At 37.6% G+C, this 13,977-nt stretch overlaps 1 protein-coding gene across 2 annotated transcripts in view; it reads right to left on the reverse strand.

Moving 5' to 3' along the window:
- prkcab (protein kinase C, alpha, b) overlaps nucleotides 1–13,977 on the reverse strand; it is a 174,963-nt gene that overhangs the window by 6,038 nt on the left and 154,948 nt on the right. For both annotated transcript variants that reach the window (XM_016499891.1, XM_016499890.1), the window contains 3 exons: nucleotides 8,188–8,268; nucleotides 5,140–5,247; nucleotides 3,863–4,003 (listed from right to left, as the gene is read on the reverse strand). In XM_016499891.1, the coding sequence (XP_016355377.1) occupies nucleotides 3,863–4,003; nucleotides 5,140–5,247; nucleotides 8,188–8,268 (330 nt within the window). The remainder of the gene's footprint in view (nucleotides 1–3,862; nucleotides 4,004–5,139; nucleotides 5,248–8,187; nucleotides 8,269–13,977) is intronic.

Below are 13,977 nucleotides of genomic sequence, written 5' to 3' on the forward strand. Positions count from 1 at the left end.
CTATTAACTAATTGTACAACTATTGTATAATAGTGTTTTTGTATAATATTTTTATACAATATATAAAATTTATCAAAAAAGTCTCATTTGATCTTAAAAGTTCTACTCAACAAATGTCCAATGCTTCATTTATAAACTAACTGTTAATGCCATACTTTTCTGCATTTCTTACATGCATGTTACTTTTGACTGTTTTCTCTTGTTTTAAATAAATATTAACTTTTTGATAGTCATTCTGTGTGTGGAGGACAAAAATTAAGAGAATATTAAATATATTTATTTGTCTTCCAAAAATTAGCAGAGTTTGTATGGGTTTGGAACAGCACGGGGCAGAATAAATTATTTTTGGTGAACTAACCCTTTAAAGAGCAGCCCTCCACGTCCATGAACATTTGTGAGGTATGTGAATGTCATGTCTGTTTTAATGTTTCAGTAAAGAAGTAGCTTTCTGAAAGCAATATATTTATTTAAACAATATTACATGCCCTCACACTGTGATGCATGATCTGTATTCATGGACTATGAAACAAACTGTAAGTGTATAATTTGTAAAAACAAAATGTTAAATGCTTGTTTTTGTATAATATTTTTATACAATATATAAAATTTATCAAAAAAGTCTCATTTGATCTTAAAAGTTCTACTCAACAAATGTCCAATGCTTCATTTATAAACTAACTGTTAATGCCATACTTTTCTGCATTTCTTACATGCATGTTACTTTTGACTGTTTTCTCTTGTTTTAAATAAATATTTACCTTTTGATAGTGTGTAAAAGTGATTTTAAAATGAACAAGATTTGTAGGTTTAATGTCTAGCTCGATTTGGGTTCATTTTAGCCTAGCAGTGTAGTAATTTTAAACCATAAAAAAGAAACCCAGCATGCTGGGTCAAACATTATAACCCAACTTGTTGGGTCAAAACAACCCAGTGCTGGGTTCGTCCCTTTTTGACCCAGCGCTGGGTTGCCAAAATAACCCAAATTGGGTTGTTTTTAACCCAGCAGTTTTTAGAGTGTATGTAAACTGTGTGTTTACACAGCTTTTTTGTATGGTATGCATTCGGCCAATCAACATACACTTACGTCACTGGTAGTTCCTATTGTCCTGGTTTAGATCCTACTGCGAAGTTCCCCCCAAAAAGCATTCCTATAACTAAAATCAGTCCCAGTTCCTGCAGTGTGAACACGCCAAAGAGCAGGTACTTCTGCCAGTAGTTATAGGAACTATGAAATCGTTCCTTCGGTGTGAAAGCCCCTTACTTGTTTTATTTAGCTTTCAAAGCATACCAAAATGTGACATGTTCATATACAGTATGCCTTCACGAACTGAACAAAGGGAGAAAATGCTCCAGGTCCCGAAACAAATACTTCAAACAAGCCAGGTATGAAAATGCCCCAAGAGTGTGGGAGCAGGACTTAATCACCAAAACTGATTGGTTAAACTGGATGAACGGGTTACAGAGATGCTTCATTTTTCAATATGATCACTCCTGGCTTCTCCAGTTCACTGAAAACATCCTTTTCAGATGCATTAAAAAGGTCTGCACAGCTTTCTGTTTCTGTTTGATGGACTTGCTCAGTGTTTAGGTGAGATTAGATCCTGGTTGGCAGTCAGTTTTCTTCATCTTAATACTAATAAGACTTGAGTGTGTTGTCTTTGGACCCTCTTCTGCTTCCAAGGAAATTGTAAGTAGGTTGGCCTCTATAAGTGTTTCAGATCATGTCAAGAATTTGGGTGTTATAATGGATTCAGCTTTAGTTTTAGATAAACAGGTTCCTTGGATAGATTTTAATTAAATGTTTTATTTTTTTCAAATGTTTTTCTCTTTTTAGGCCACTGATGAAGAACAGGCGGTGACTGGGATGAATGCTGGTCAAAGAGGAGAATGTCCTTTCCCCCAAACTGATGCAACAGTGGTTTTAAACCAGTCAGTTTTCTTCATCTTAATACTAATAAGACTTGAGTGTGTTGTCTTTGGACCCTCTTCTGCTTCCAAGGAAATTGTAAGTAGGTTGGCCTCTATAAGTGTTTCAGATCATGTCAAGAATTTGGGTGTTATAATGGATTCAGCTTTAGTTTTAGATAAACAGGTTCCTAGTGTTGTAAAGGCTGCGTTTTATCAACTCAGAATTATTTCTAAACTGAAATCAATTGTCTCTTTTAAAGACCTGGAGACTGTTATCCATGCTTTTATATCATCGTGCATTGATTACTGTAATTCTGTATATATAGGTATTTCACAGGGTCAATTATCTCGTCTTCAATTAGTACAAAATGCTGCTGCCAGACTTTTGACTCTCACAAAGAAGAGAGAGAATTACCCCAGTCTTGGTTTCTTTACACTGGTTGCCTGTTAAATTTAGAATTTAAGGCCCAAAATATATTGTTGACCTTTTGATTCCTTATCAAATACTATTTTGTGTTGTATTGTATTGTATAAACTCTCTGGGCTGGACTAGTGAGCTTCTTCTGAGGATCTTCTGAGGAAGAGCTCATCATCTCACGATTGCTCGTGAGTTACAACTCTTAAAGTCAACATGAAATCAAATACTTCTTAATGCACATGCCTGATCACATTGTGCATGTTTCATGTTTAAAAAAAGTGTTTGTATTGATATTCTGGAATCCACCTACTCTGAAGTGACTTGGATCCCTATTGACTTATGACCAGAAAATTTGTAATTTCTCAAACCGTCCCCTCCATCCACCTATTTTTCACCCTCCTTGATCATAAGATCAAGTTATTCTGTAAATCAAAATGCATGAGTAAGCTAAAATGGTGTGTGAACACAGTTCATTTTGACTGATCTTGCGTCAGTGTCCTCATTAGCTGTTCAAGGCTATAAGCAGTCCAATGAGTTGCAACAGCATGGACTCTCAACCCCCCTTTATTTCATTAGGCAGTTCACCAAAGTTCACAATACCTTCCTGTCAAGCACTGAACTAGTGAAAAAAAGAGAATAATTTACTCATCTCAGCAATCAGAAAGATGGTCTGATGGTTCTTTTAAGCAGCTCTGTAGCTTTTAACCAAAAATGTTATTTCTTATCAGGCGTGCATTTCCTGTACAGTGACATAACTCGCAGATAACTACCATAGTACAATGCACTGGAGAAATTAATTAACTAGTCATATCTGTTTGTGTAGTAACTTCTATTATTCCATTAATGAGGCCAAATTAATGTCATATACCTGTAATAAAAACATGATTTTGGAGGACTAATTTGCTATTTTGTTCTATGCGGTTTTGATTTATTTACACACGTTTCAATCGTGGTTTCCCTCACACTCTTCAAAAACTGTGTTTACATTCTCATGACAAACTAAAAGGTGTAGAATTACATTTGTACATATTTGGATAGACAGATACAGATTGTACTGGATGTTAGTTTGCTTATTTTGCTCTAGAGAATGATCTATCGAAGTCAATGCCATTCTAACTAATCGCAGGTCGAGTAGTATCAACTATAATACACTGCAAAGCTGTTTGCAAATGTTCATTGGAACTATGCTTTTGGGAAACACAAAATCATGGAACTATGATGCTTTTAGAAAAAAACGCACCACTGATTGTTAAAAACCAGAGCGCTCCACACTAGGAAGTAACATAGCAGCAGCTAGCCAATGGTGGATGCACTAGCTTCAGCCATCTTAGTGTATAGCATGCATTAGATGAGCAGGGATTGGTCATTTGAGGCTGAGGCTATGACACATCAAACTATTATCAAAGAACAGGGGTTATGTAAGTAACTAAACAACATTCAGTGTGGTCTACTGTGACCTGAAAGAGCGAGCTGTCATCAACACCAACAGCGCTGGCAAAGGTCACAGACGTACAAACACATCATATTCACACTCACCACTTTGGGTTTGAAAGGAGGCTGGATCTCTCTGTTGGCCAACCGTTCCCAGTCGATTCTGCGGAAGAAAGCTTGCTCCTTTATATCTCGCTCAGCCTCTGGACCGCAACCTAGACGCTTGGATGGATGCTTCGTCATCAGCTGTGCGTGTGGAGGAGAAGAGAGAGATTATTAAACCACAGCCCATCTACCTCAGATTTAATCATGAAGGAGCATCTGGCTAGGTACGCTAAATCTGAAGCATAAAAGATGTATATAAATAATTTATTTTTCATTTTATAGAAACCACTAAAATACAGTAGCCCCTCACTGCAGAACACAAGATTCAGGGGGCGTGGTTGGATCCACATCTAGGGGGTGGAGATGGATAGGTTTAGGGGTGGAGCTCTGGGAGATGGATAGGTTTAGGGGTGGAGCTCTGGGAGATGGGTAGGTTTAGGGTGGAGCTCTGGGAGATGGGTAGGTTTAGGGTGGGAGATGGGTAGGTTTAGGGTGGAGCTCTGGGAGATGGGTAGGTTTAGGGGTGGAGATGGGTAGGTTTAGGGTGGAGCTCTGGGAGATGGGTAGGTTTAGGGGTGGAGCTCTGGTAGATGGGTAGGTTTAGGGGTGGAGCTCTGGGAGTTGGGTAGGTTTAGGGGTGGAAACAGGTAGGTTTAGGTATATGTAAGGTGGGAGGAGTTGGATCTGGATCTTGTGTTCTGCAGTGAGGACCATCTCCTAAAATACACTAGTGCAAAGTTTTTTACTATTTGGCTGTGCTAAATTTGAACTGAAATCACTTAAGTGAAACAAAACATTTTCCATTAACTAACATTATTAACACTCATTTACATTCATTTATAATCATTAAGAAAAATTAGACGGTGCCCAAAACATCTAATATACATTCATATTATTTAAAGTTCAATGCCATTTAAAACTGTTCTAAATTATTAGTAATCACGGAGGGCCGTTATTACAAAGTGTCATCACTGCCTTTACTGACATTTATATCACCACCATGAATCATATGAATCTTTTTCTGTTTCGCCGAGGAACATAATCAAATAGAATGGTGGAAAGACAAATGAAATTTTATTATCTTCCACTCAGCTATTATAGCGGGTAATATTTCCATGACTTGAGCTGACAGCAATATTAAAGTACGCCCATTATTAATCCAAGCTGAAAAATTAATTCCAATACAGCCTCTGCATTATTCGTTTCTCATTCAGCGAGCGACGGCATACAGACATTTAGAGGAATAAAGGAGCTCCTGCTGATGTCTCGGGACTCACCCCTTTACAGATGGACACTGCCTCTTTAGACAGGGATTTGGGGTAAGACACATTGTGCTCCATTATGGACTGAAAGAGCTCATCCTCATCCTCGCCATCAAATGGAGGCTGTTAGAAACAGAGCAGATGCTGGTTTATATTAAACATACATAGAATATAATTATGTACAATGCCGTTCAAAAGTGTGTGGTCAGTACGTTTGATCGTAAGTCTCTTCTGCTCGTCAAGGTTGAATTTATTTGACCAAAAATACAGAATAAAACAGTAATATTGTGAAATATTATTAGAATTTAACATAATGGTTTTCTATTTTAATATACTAAAAATATAATTTATTCCTATGATCAAAGCTGAATTTTCACCACGATTACTCCGGTCTTCAGTGTCAAGTGATCCATTAGCAACCATTCTAATATGCAGATTTATTATCAATGCTGAAAGCAGTTTTGCTGCTCAATATATCTATATATTTTTTTCTCGGACCTGTGATACTTTTTTCTAGGTTTCTTTGAGGAATAAAAACTAAAAAAAATAAAAAATTTAAATAGTAAAGACTTTGTTAAAAAAGTATTTCTATTACTTTTCATCAATTTAACACATCCTTGCTAAATAAAGGTATTAATTTCTTTAAAAAAAAGAGAAAGAAAAAATTTACTAGCAGACAGTTATTAGCAGACACCCACTGTATACTCAATACTTCAGAGTTTCTAAAAAGGAGCTATACACATTTCTGTCATGATTCCTGAGTCATTTTACACTTTTCACATTTTTTTTTAAACACTGTATCCTCAGAGCAGTGGGATGATATATTACATACGCAGGAATCATTCCAGGATGGGGGTGTCCAAGACAAAATCATCCAAAGGGAAACACATGAAGTGTATAACAAGATTCTTCTGTTGGGTAATTGGACCCGCGAGTCAGCGGGAGAAAGCCGAGATGTAAATGACGTAACCTTGGTAACCGTTCTGGCGGAAAGTATTGACGACACAGGAAGTGTGTTTCACACTGAGGTCTGGGCTGCACTCTGTATAAATGAACCTCACTGAACTCAACAGAGAATATTCCGAAATGCACAAATAAAGCAGTTTATTACGTCAATGCATGTGAATTAAATGTTTGTGAGTATTTGTGTATAAAACCAGTGCTGCAAGTACAAACATTTTTTGGTGTGTTTGCAGAGTACCACTGCTACATTACAAAAGTGAAATAAGATAATAAAATATAAGATATTATACAAAATATATTGATCACACTTTAGTTTGAGGACCAATTCTCATTATTGACTAACTACTAACTATGACTTTTGCCTCCGTAAATGCCTACTTTGATTAATAATTTTATTAAAAAGTGCTGTCAATCGATTAATCGCGATTAATCGCATCCAAAATAAAAGTTTTTGTTTACATAATATATGTGTGTGTACTGTGTATATTTATTATGCATATATAAATACACACACATGCATGTATATATTTAAGAAAAATATGTAGTTATATATTAAATATATTTATATATGATATCAATTATATGAATATAAATATATGTGTTAAATATTTTCAAAATATATGCTGTATGTGTGTGTATTTATACATACATAATACTATACACAGTACACACACATACAGTGGGTACGGAAAGTATTCAGACCCCCTTAAATTTTTCACTCTTTGTTATATTGCAGCCATTTGCTAAAATCATTTAAGTTAATTTTTTTTCCTCATGAATGTACACACAGCACCCCATATTGACAGAAAAACACAGAATCGTTGACATTTTTGCAGATTTATTAAAAAAGAAAAACTGAAATATCACATGATTTTCTTTTATGCCAAAAATAATTAGGGTATTAAGTAAAGATCATGTTCCATGAAGATATTTTGTAAATTTCTTACCATGAATAAAACAAAACTTAATTTTTGATTAGTAATATGCATTGCTAAGAACTTAATTTGGATAACTTTAAAGGCGATTTTCTCAATATTTTGATTTTCTTGCACCCTCAGATTCCAGATTTTCAAATAGTTGTATCTCGGCCAAATATTGTCCAATCCTAACAAACCATACATCAATGGAAAGCTTATTTATTTTTTTATTTTATTATAAATCTCAATTTCAAAAAATTTACCCTTATGACTGGTTTTGTGGTCCAGGGTCACATATATTATGTAAACAAAATCTTTTTTTTTGGATGCGATTAATCGAGATTAATTGTTTGACAGCACTAATATATATATATATACATATTCAATTACATTAATTAAATGAATGAATAATAATTATATAAATGAAGATGGGATGGGTTTTCTATCAACATCATGCACTGTCAGAAAAAAAAAATGCAAAAATTGTGGGTTTTAGGGGGTACAACAGCTTGTCACTGGGGCAGTACCCTCAAAGGGACACCTTCGTACCTTCTTTACCCCTGAAGGGTGCATATTGGCACCTTAGAGTAGTAACATGTGCCATTAAGGTAGTAATACAGGTGCATCTCAATAAATTAGAATGTCGTGGAAAAGTTAATTTATTTCAGTAATTCAACTCAAATTGTGAAACTCGTGTATTAAATAAATTCAATGCACACAGACTGAAGTAAACTTTTCCACGACATTCTAATTTATTGAGATGCACCTGTATGTACTGGTAGTATTAAGAACCCTTTATGGGGTAAAGATGGTACAGACAAGCTGCTGTACCCCTAAAGGTAAATTTTTTTCTGACAGTGTGTCTCAAATACTGCCCACAGAAATCAAATTGTATTGAACCCAGGAGATTAAAAAAATACATAAAGGCACCATAAAAATGCATAAAAATTCTTGTTCCGTCAGAAGCACCTTGTGCAAACCAAAATCTCAATCGTTTCTGTGCACTGTTGCTTGGAGACAGCATGTTTTGCTGCAAGTCATTTGTTGCGGCTTTCGCTGATCACAGCAGGGCTGCAATCACAGTTATTCAAAGCGGCTCTAAAAAGTCCCGGTGTCTGACTCATTTGAGTACTATAGAGAATACTAAATGATTCACAAGAACTTTTTGCGCACGTCCACCTACCTGCCCAGCCAGCATCTCGTAGAGGAGCACACCGTACGCCCACCAGTCCACTGATTTCCCGTACGGCTGATAGGCGATTATCTGGAGGAAGAGGAAATGAACATGTGCATCATTTTCTGTCCAGTCATTCATTTAACTCTCATGAGCTCTTTGGGAAACTCTATTCAATCTCCATTTTTCCATTTGTCAAGAGCAAAATGCACATTTCATTACTGCTCAAGGGGTTGCTGGCTGGCGCTCTGCTATTTTTAACCATTTGCTGTAATAATTGCTTTTTTCCCCTCGCTAGTCCATTTACACCCACATATTCAGCACACACACACCAATGAGTGTGTATAATCACAGGGGTAGTTAATAAGAGCTTTGTTAAGCATAGAGAGTGCATGTTTCATGTCACATTTTGAACTTTCTTCCTTTTCATGGACTGCACAGTTGTGCCACTTTCCACAAATAGGGCACACATTTTCTTTCTTAAAAGCAATGAAGTCACACATGCCAAATTCTTTCAAGAGAGAGCTATTAGATATGTTACCTACTGTAAAATTAGTATAGCATGAAAAGTAGCTAACTTTAAACACACCAAATATCTATACAATTTTGGACTCGATTGACTATATTTAACAACTGAAATCCTAAAACGATGATTTTGACTAAATAAATACATATATACAGTGAGCATTTTTTAGTCTTATTATAATTACAACTTACCAAACATAATATGACTGATATCATATTGTTTGCAAACCTGTTATTGCATGATTTCCCTTGATGATGAAAAAAAAGAAACATTTTATAAAATAGAGAGACATAGGAAGTGAAATCACCTGGATCTTTTCTACAGCTTAATAGGAAGACAAGAACATATTCTTATTATATTATGTAGTACATGTGTCAAGTACATCAGCTCACCAAAAAATGTCTCAGGTTACGTATGTAACCCTGGTTCCTCGAGGGAACTCGAGCTGCGTCGGAAAACGCTAGGGGAACACCTTCTGTGACCACGCTCTGAATAACATGTGAAATCAGTCCAATAGCTGAGCGGGACGTCACGGGCGGGTGACGTCATGACCAGGAAGCTATAAAAGCACGTGTGGCGGAGCCAGCGTCAGCTTCAGGAATGAGGCAAGCGCTGGCAGGGATGCCGGAAGTATGGCACCGAGACGCAGCGTCTCGTTCCCTCGCGGATCCAGGGTTACATACGTAACCTGAGACGTTCCTCTTCAGGAACTCGAGCTGCATCGGAAAACGCTAGGGGAACGAGAATGCCCACGCCGCCAGACTTCCAAATCTCTGCCTAGTGTGGAAGAATGCACAGCTAGGGCGAGAGAACAGAAGAGCCCGGAGTGGCTAAAGTAGGCGGGGCCCGCCATCCCGAAGGCCAACTTCTGGAGGAGTGAATCTTGACCCCCAAAGGAGAGGGGAGATCAGAGGACTCGAGGCTAGCCCTGGAACACGGCAAGGTTGGCAGACCGACCTCCTGAGGGCACTGAGAAGAGACGGGCACTGTGTAATGCGGTTTACACCGCTCTTCCCCAGAGGGAGCTGGCCCTCAAAAAGTCCTAGGCCTTAGGTGTCAGGACATTTACGACGAAGACTATCCAGCGAGAATGACGGTCCGCAGACCCGCCTTCTGCTAGAAGCCTTCGGCCTGGGAGCGCCACTCTGACTCTAGACTCTGCAGAGTACAAGAAGTGAGGCCCCCAGAATGAAGGGCCGGAACACGGTAGGTTGGGACTGCTCCGCCCAGCAGCCCCTGCTAACCGCCTCAACCTCCTCAAAGGAAGAGAGGTTAACTTTTCCGACGCAGCTCGAGTTCCTGAAGAGGAACATGGTAAGTGAGTCAATATATCACTCCAATTAGAGAAAGTAGTGGATCTCGCTTCATGACTTCATGACTTCATGACTCGCTTCATGACTAAAGCCTTTTTCCTTTATGTGGGCAGGTATTTTTCTGTTTCGTTTGCTCAGATTTGTGCGCATAAGACCAGGATGTAATCTGTGTTTTATTATCGTTATGCAACACTGCTATGACAAAATGTCACTTGTTCCAACATACTGAGCTGCGATTCTGATGCAAGCAAGTTTAAATCTGTCTCATGTCAATTTCCCCTCTTTTTCACATCATTTTCATGTCATCTCTCGACTTTCCACTGTCAGTAAAATGGCAGAAAGCGTGCAGATGAGCGTAGCTGTTGATTAAGTCTTCTTCCAGCACCTGTTTTCCAGAGCAAATTTAAACTATTGATCTATTCATGGGGTTACAATTGCCTTTAGAACCAGGAAGGTCAATATATCTGATCATGTCTTCGTTAGCATTTGTCTAAAGACAGGAGGAACATTAAAGATTGCCTAATTTCCTATGACAGTGTAAATCTGGAAGCCAACACAATGGTTTTTGGACTCCTTGAAGTATCCCATAAACACCACGGTACATTTTTGATATTCATCGACCATATGACATTGTCACTGCGCTATGGTACTGCGCTATGGGAGAAAAAAACAGCTAAGTTTGAAGTGTAAAGAACCAAACATCTGCTGCTCAGACCAGTCATCTAGAGAACTGTATGTGTAAAAATACAAACTTCACTGTGTTTCTAAAAATAACATCCCATCTGCAGTAATATAAAGACGGGGGCTGGTGTGTGATTGGCTGGGTACTGGAGGGTTTAAATAAAGTCAGGACAGATGAAGAGGTGGAAGGGCTGCTTATGGATGAATAAATGATTGTGTCAGGACACGGACGTGCTGGAGTTTCTAATGGAGAAGCTGAGATGATGGAGTCACGCTGACCTTCTTTAGATTCAGAATACACTCAAGGCTCTGAAGACACACTGGTGAGAGGGCAGCATTTTTAGCAGTGTGTGTGTTGTCTGCAACTCTTATAATTATTCTACATTTCTATGATTGTATTTAGAGCTTTTCCTTTGTTGTGCGAGTTAAATAAATGCATGTAATTGCTGGTTTTATATAAATCATGGCTGGCACTGAATGTTTTCTAGACTCTTTAAATGATTATAAGGGTCACTGATCAGACCTGAGGAGATCAATAAGTGATGAATTAGATGAAGCAGGGAGCTGTCATGATACATGAGCTGAAGACTTCAAGACGACACTTGAAAGGAAGGACTCAAAGAGTCATAAGCAATCTGCAAGCTATGTGCAATATAAAGAGATCAAAGTTTCCTCAAATCTTTCACACACACACACACACACACACACACATACACACACACACACACATTCTGTATCAAAGCACCCAATCCTGTCCTGAGAACCAAACCGCCTCGTTCGTTTTAAAAGCTATCTATGAGATATGAGGATCCTTCCAGGAATACATCATGTTTATGTTTGCTTTCTTTCTTCCCACCTACAATATGCTTTTCACACAGTGCATCTCCTTTTGTGTCATAACGCATGATGTTCCTGCAACCCACACTGCTCTGCAGCTTGATCCCCCCTCACACACACGCTCACACACATGCTCACACACATACACAAGATATCAAGCTGCCACATGCTTCAGTGGAAATGTCACAGCGCTAATCAACAGGTCAATATCACTGTGGGCTTTGCAAAGAGAGCAAATTAAAATGTGGCTATTAGTGAACGGTGTGGCCATGTATGTAACAAAAAGGCAAAAACTAAAACTTTTATGCTTAAATACATATGAAAAAAATAAATGAACTCTTTATTCATTATTTATTATAGATTGCAATGTCATTAGATACTGATTCAAATTAAACATAAATGAAAAGGGTGATTTCAGACTGACTAACATGACAAACTACTCAATTTGACAACTTATCGGAAAGGCAGTTAGGAAACAGTAAAGAATTCTATAATGAATTAAAGGCAATTATATAAAAAAAATAGTGAAATTAGTTTTATTAAATATTAAATTTTTAATAAACAATTAAAATCTACAATATATTCCATGTTTATATAAACGTTTAATTATTTAAAATATTTATTAAACCATATTTATTTTTTAAAAATGGGCAGTTTTTGAATCTGACAAAATGGGCTGGTTTCACATAAGAATTATAAAATTCATAGGCATGTGTAGAAAAATGGGCTGTATTGTATGTACAATTACAGTGCCACATTATTGTTTAATAAAGACTTACAGTGCCCTCCAGTAATACTGGCACCCTTGGTAAATCTGAGCAAATGCAGCTGTGAAAAAAAATCTGCATTGCTTATCCTTTTGATCTTTCATTCAAAAAAATCAGAAAATTCTAACCTATCATTGAAGTAAAACAATTGGGGAGAAAATCTCATGATGAAATAATTGTTTTTTTTTCCAATGCATGATGGCCACAATTATTGGCACCCCTAGACATTCTTATGAGTAAAATATATCTGAAGTATATTCCCATTCATATTTACATTTTTAGCACACCAGGGTGACTAGAAGAATGAAATTGTCCAGCCATGACTTCCTATTCCTCAGGATTATAAATATGAGGAACACAAAGGCCAAATTCCCTTAATCATCCATCACAAGGAGTAAAACCAAAGAATATAGTTCTGGTGTGCAGAACAAGATTGTTGAGCTTCACAAAATAGAAAGTGGTTGTAAGAAAAGCATTGAAAATCCCCATTTCCACCATCAGGGCAATAACTGTCCTTATCCACAGTGAGGAGGAGAGTTTGAGGGGCCAAAGACTCTCCAAGGATCACAGCTGGAGAATTGCAGAGATTAGTTGAGTCTTGGGGAAAGAAAGCCTAAAAAAATATCAAACAGCCACATGTTGTTCGGGATGGTCTCAAGAAAAATTCTGCTCGCTCATCCAAAAACAAACTCCAGCGTATTCAGTTGTCAGGCACAACTGGAACTTCAAAAGGCACTGGCTTCTATGGTCAGATGAAACTAAAAAAAGAGCTTTTTGGCAGCAAACCCACCAGATGGGCATAGCACAAACAGGGAAAAAAAGTACCCCATGCCCATGGTTAAATATACTGCTGTATCTTTAATGTTATGGGCCTGTTTTTCTGCCGGAGGTCCTGGGCATCTTGTTCAGATGCATGGCATCGTGGATTCTATCAAATACCAACAGATAAAAAATCTAAACCTGACTGCCTCTGTTAGAAATCTCATAATGGTTGGATGGATCTTCCATCAGGACAATAATCCAAAACAAACATCAAAATCAACACAAAAATGGGTCACTGAGCACAAAATGAAGCTTCTACCATGGCCGCCCCAGCGACCTGAACCCTATAGAAGTGGGGTGAACTGAAGAGAAGACACACCAACATGGAGCTGGGAATCTGAAGGATCTGGAGAGATGCTGGATGAAGGAATGGTCTCTGATCTCTTATCAAGTGTTCTCCAAACTCTTCAGGCATTATAGGAGAAAACTCAGAGCTGTTATCTTGGGAGAAGGACGTTGCAATGATTGGGTGCCAATAATTGTGGCCAACATGAACTAGAGAAAGATCCCCCCCCCCCACACTTTCAATTGTTTTACTTCAATGATAGGTTAGAATTTTGGTAATTTTTTTTGAATGAAAGATCAAAAGGATAAACGATGCAGATTTATTTTCACAGCCACCTTTGCTCATATTTACCAAGGGTGCCTTTTATGAAATTTTATGTTTATTGTCCCCCCTACTGTTAGATGAAATTTACGCCCTTGTTCATTTATCAACATTAACCCTCATAATGCATTTAAAATCTGTACACTGTTTTGCATTTCGGGTCCATTTGGAACCAAAGAAAGGTCAACTTAATATTTCTCAACTAAAACCAATATATGAGTTATATATATATTTTTTTTTTTTTAT

Source organism: Sinocyclocheilus anshuiensis, unplaced genomic scaffold, assembly GCF_001515605.1.
Source record: "Sinocyclocheilus anshuiensis isolate Anshui unplaced genomic scaffold, SAMN03320099.WGS_v1.1 scaffold178, whole genome shotgun sequence".
Classification (NCBI taxonomy): Eukaryota; Metazoa; Chordata; class Actinopteri; order Cypriniformes; family Cyprinidae; genus Sinocyclocheilus; species Sinocyclocheilus anshuiensis.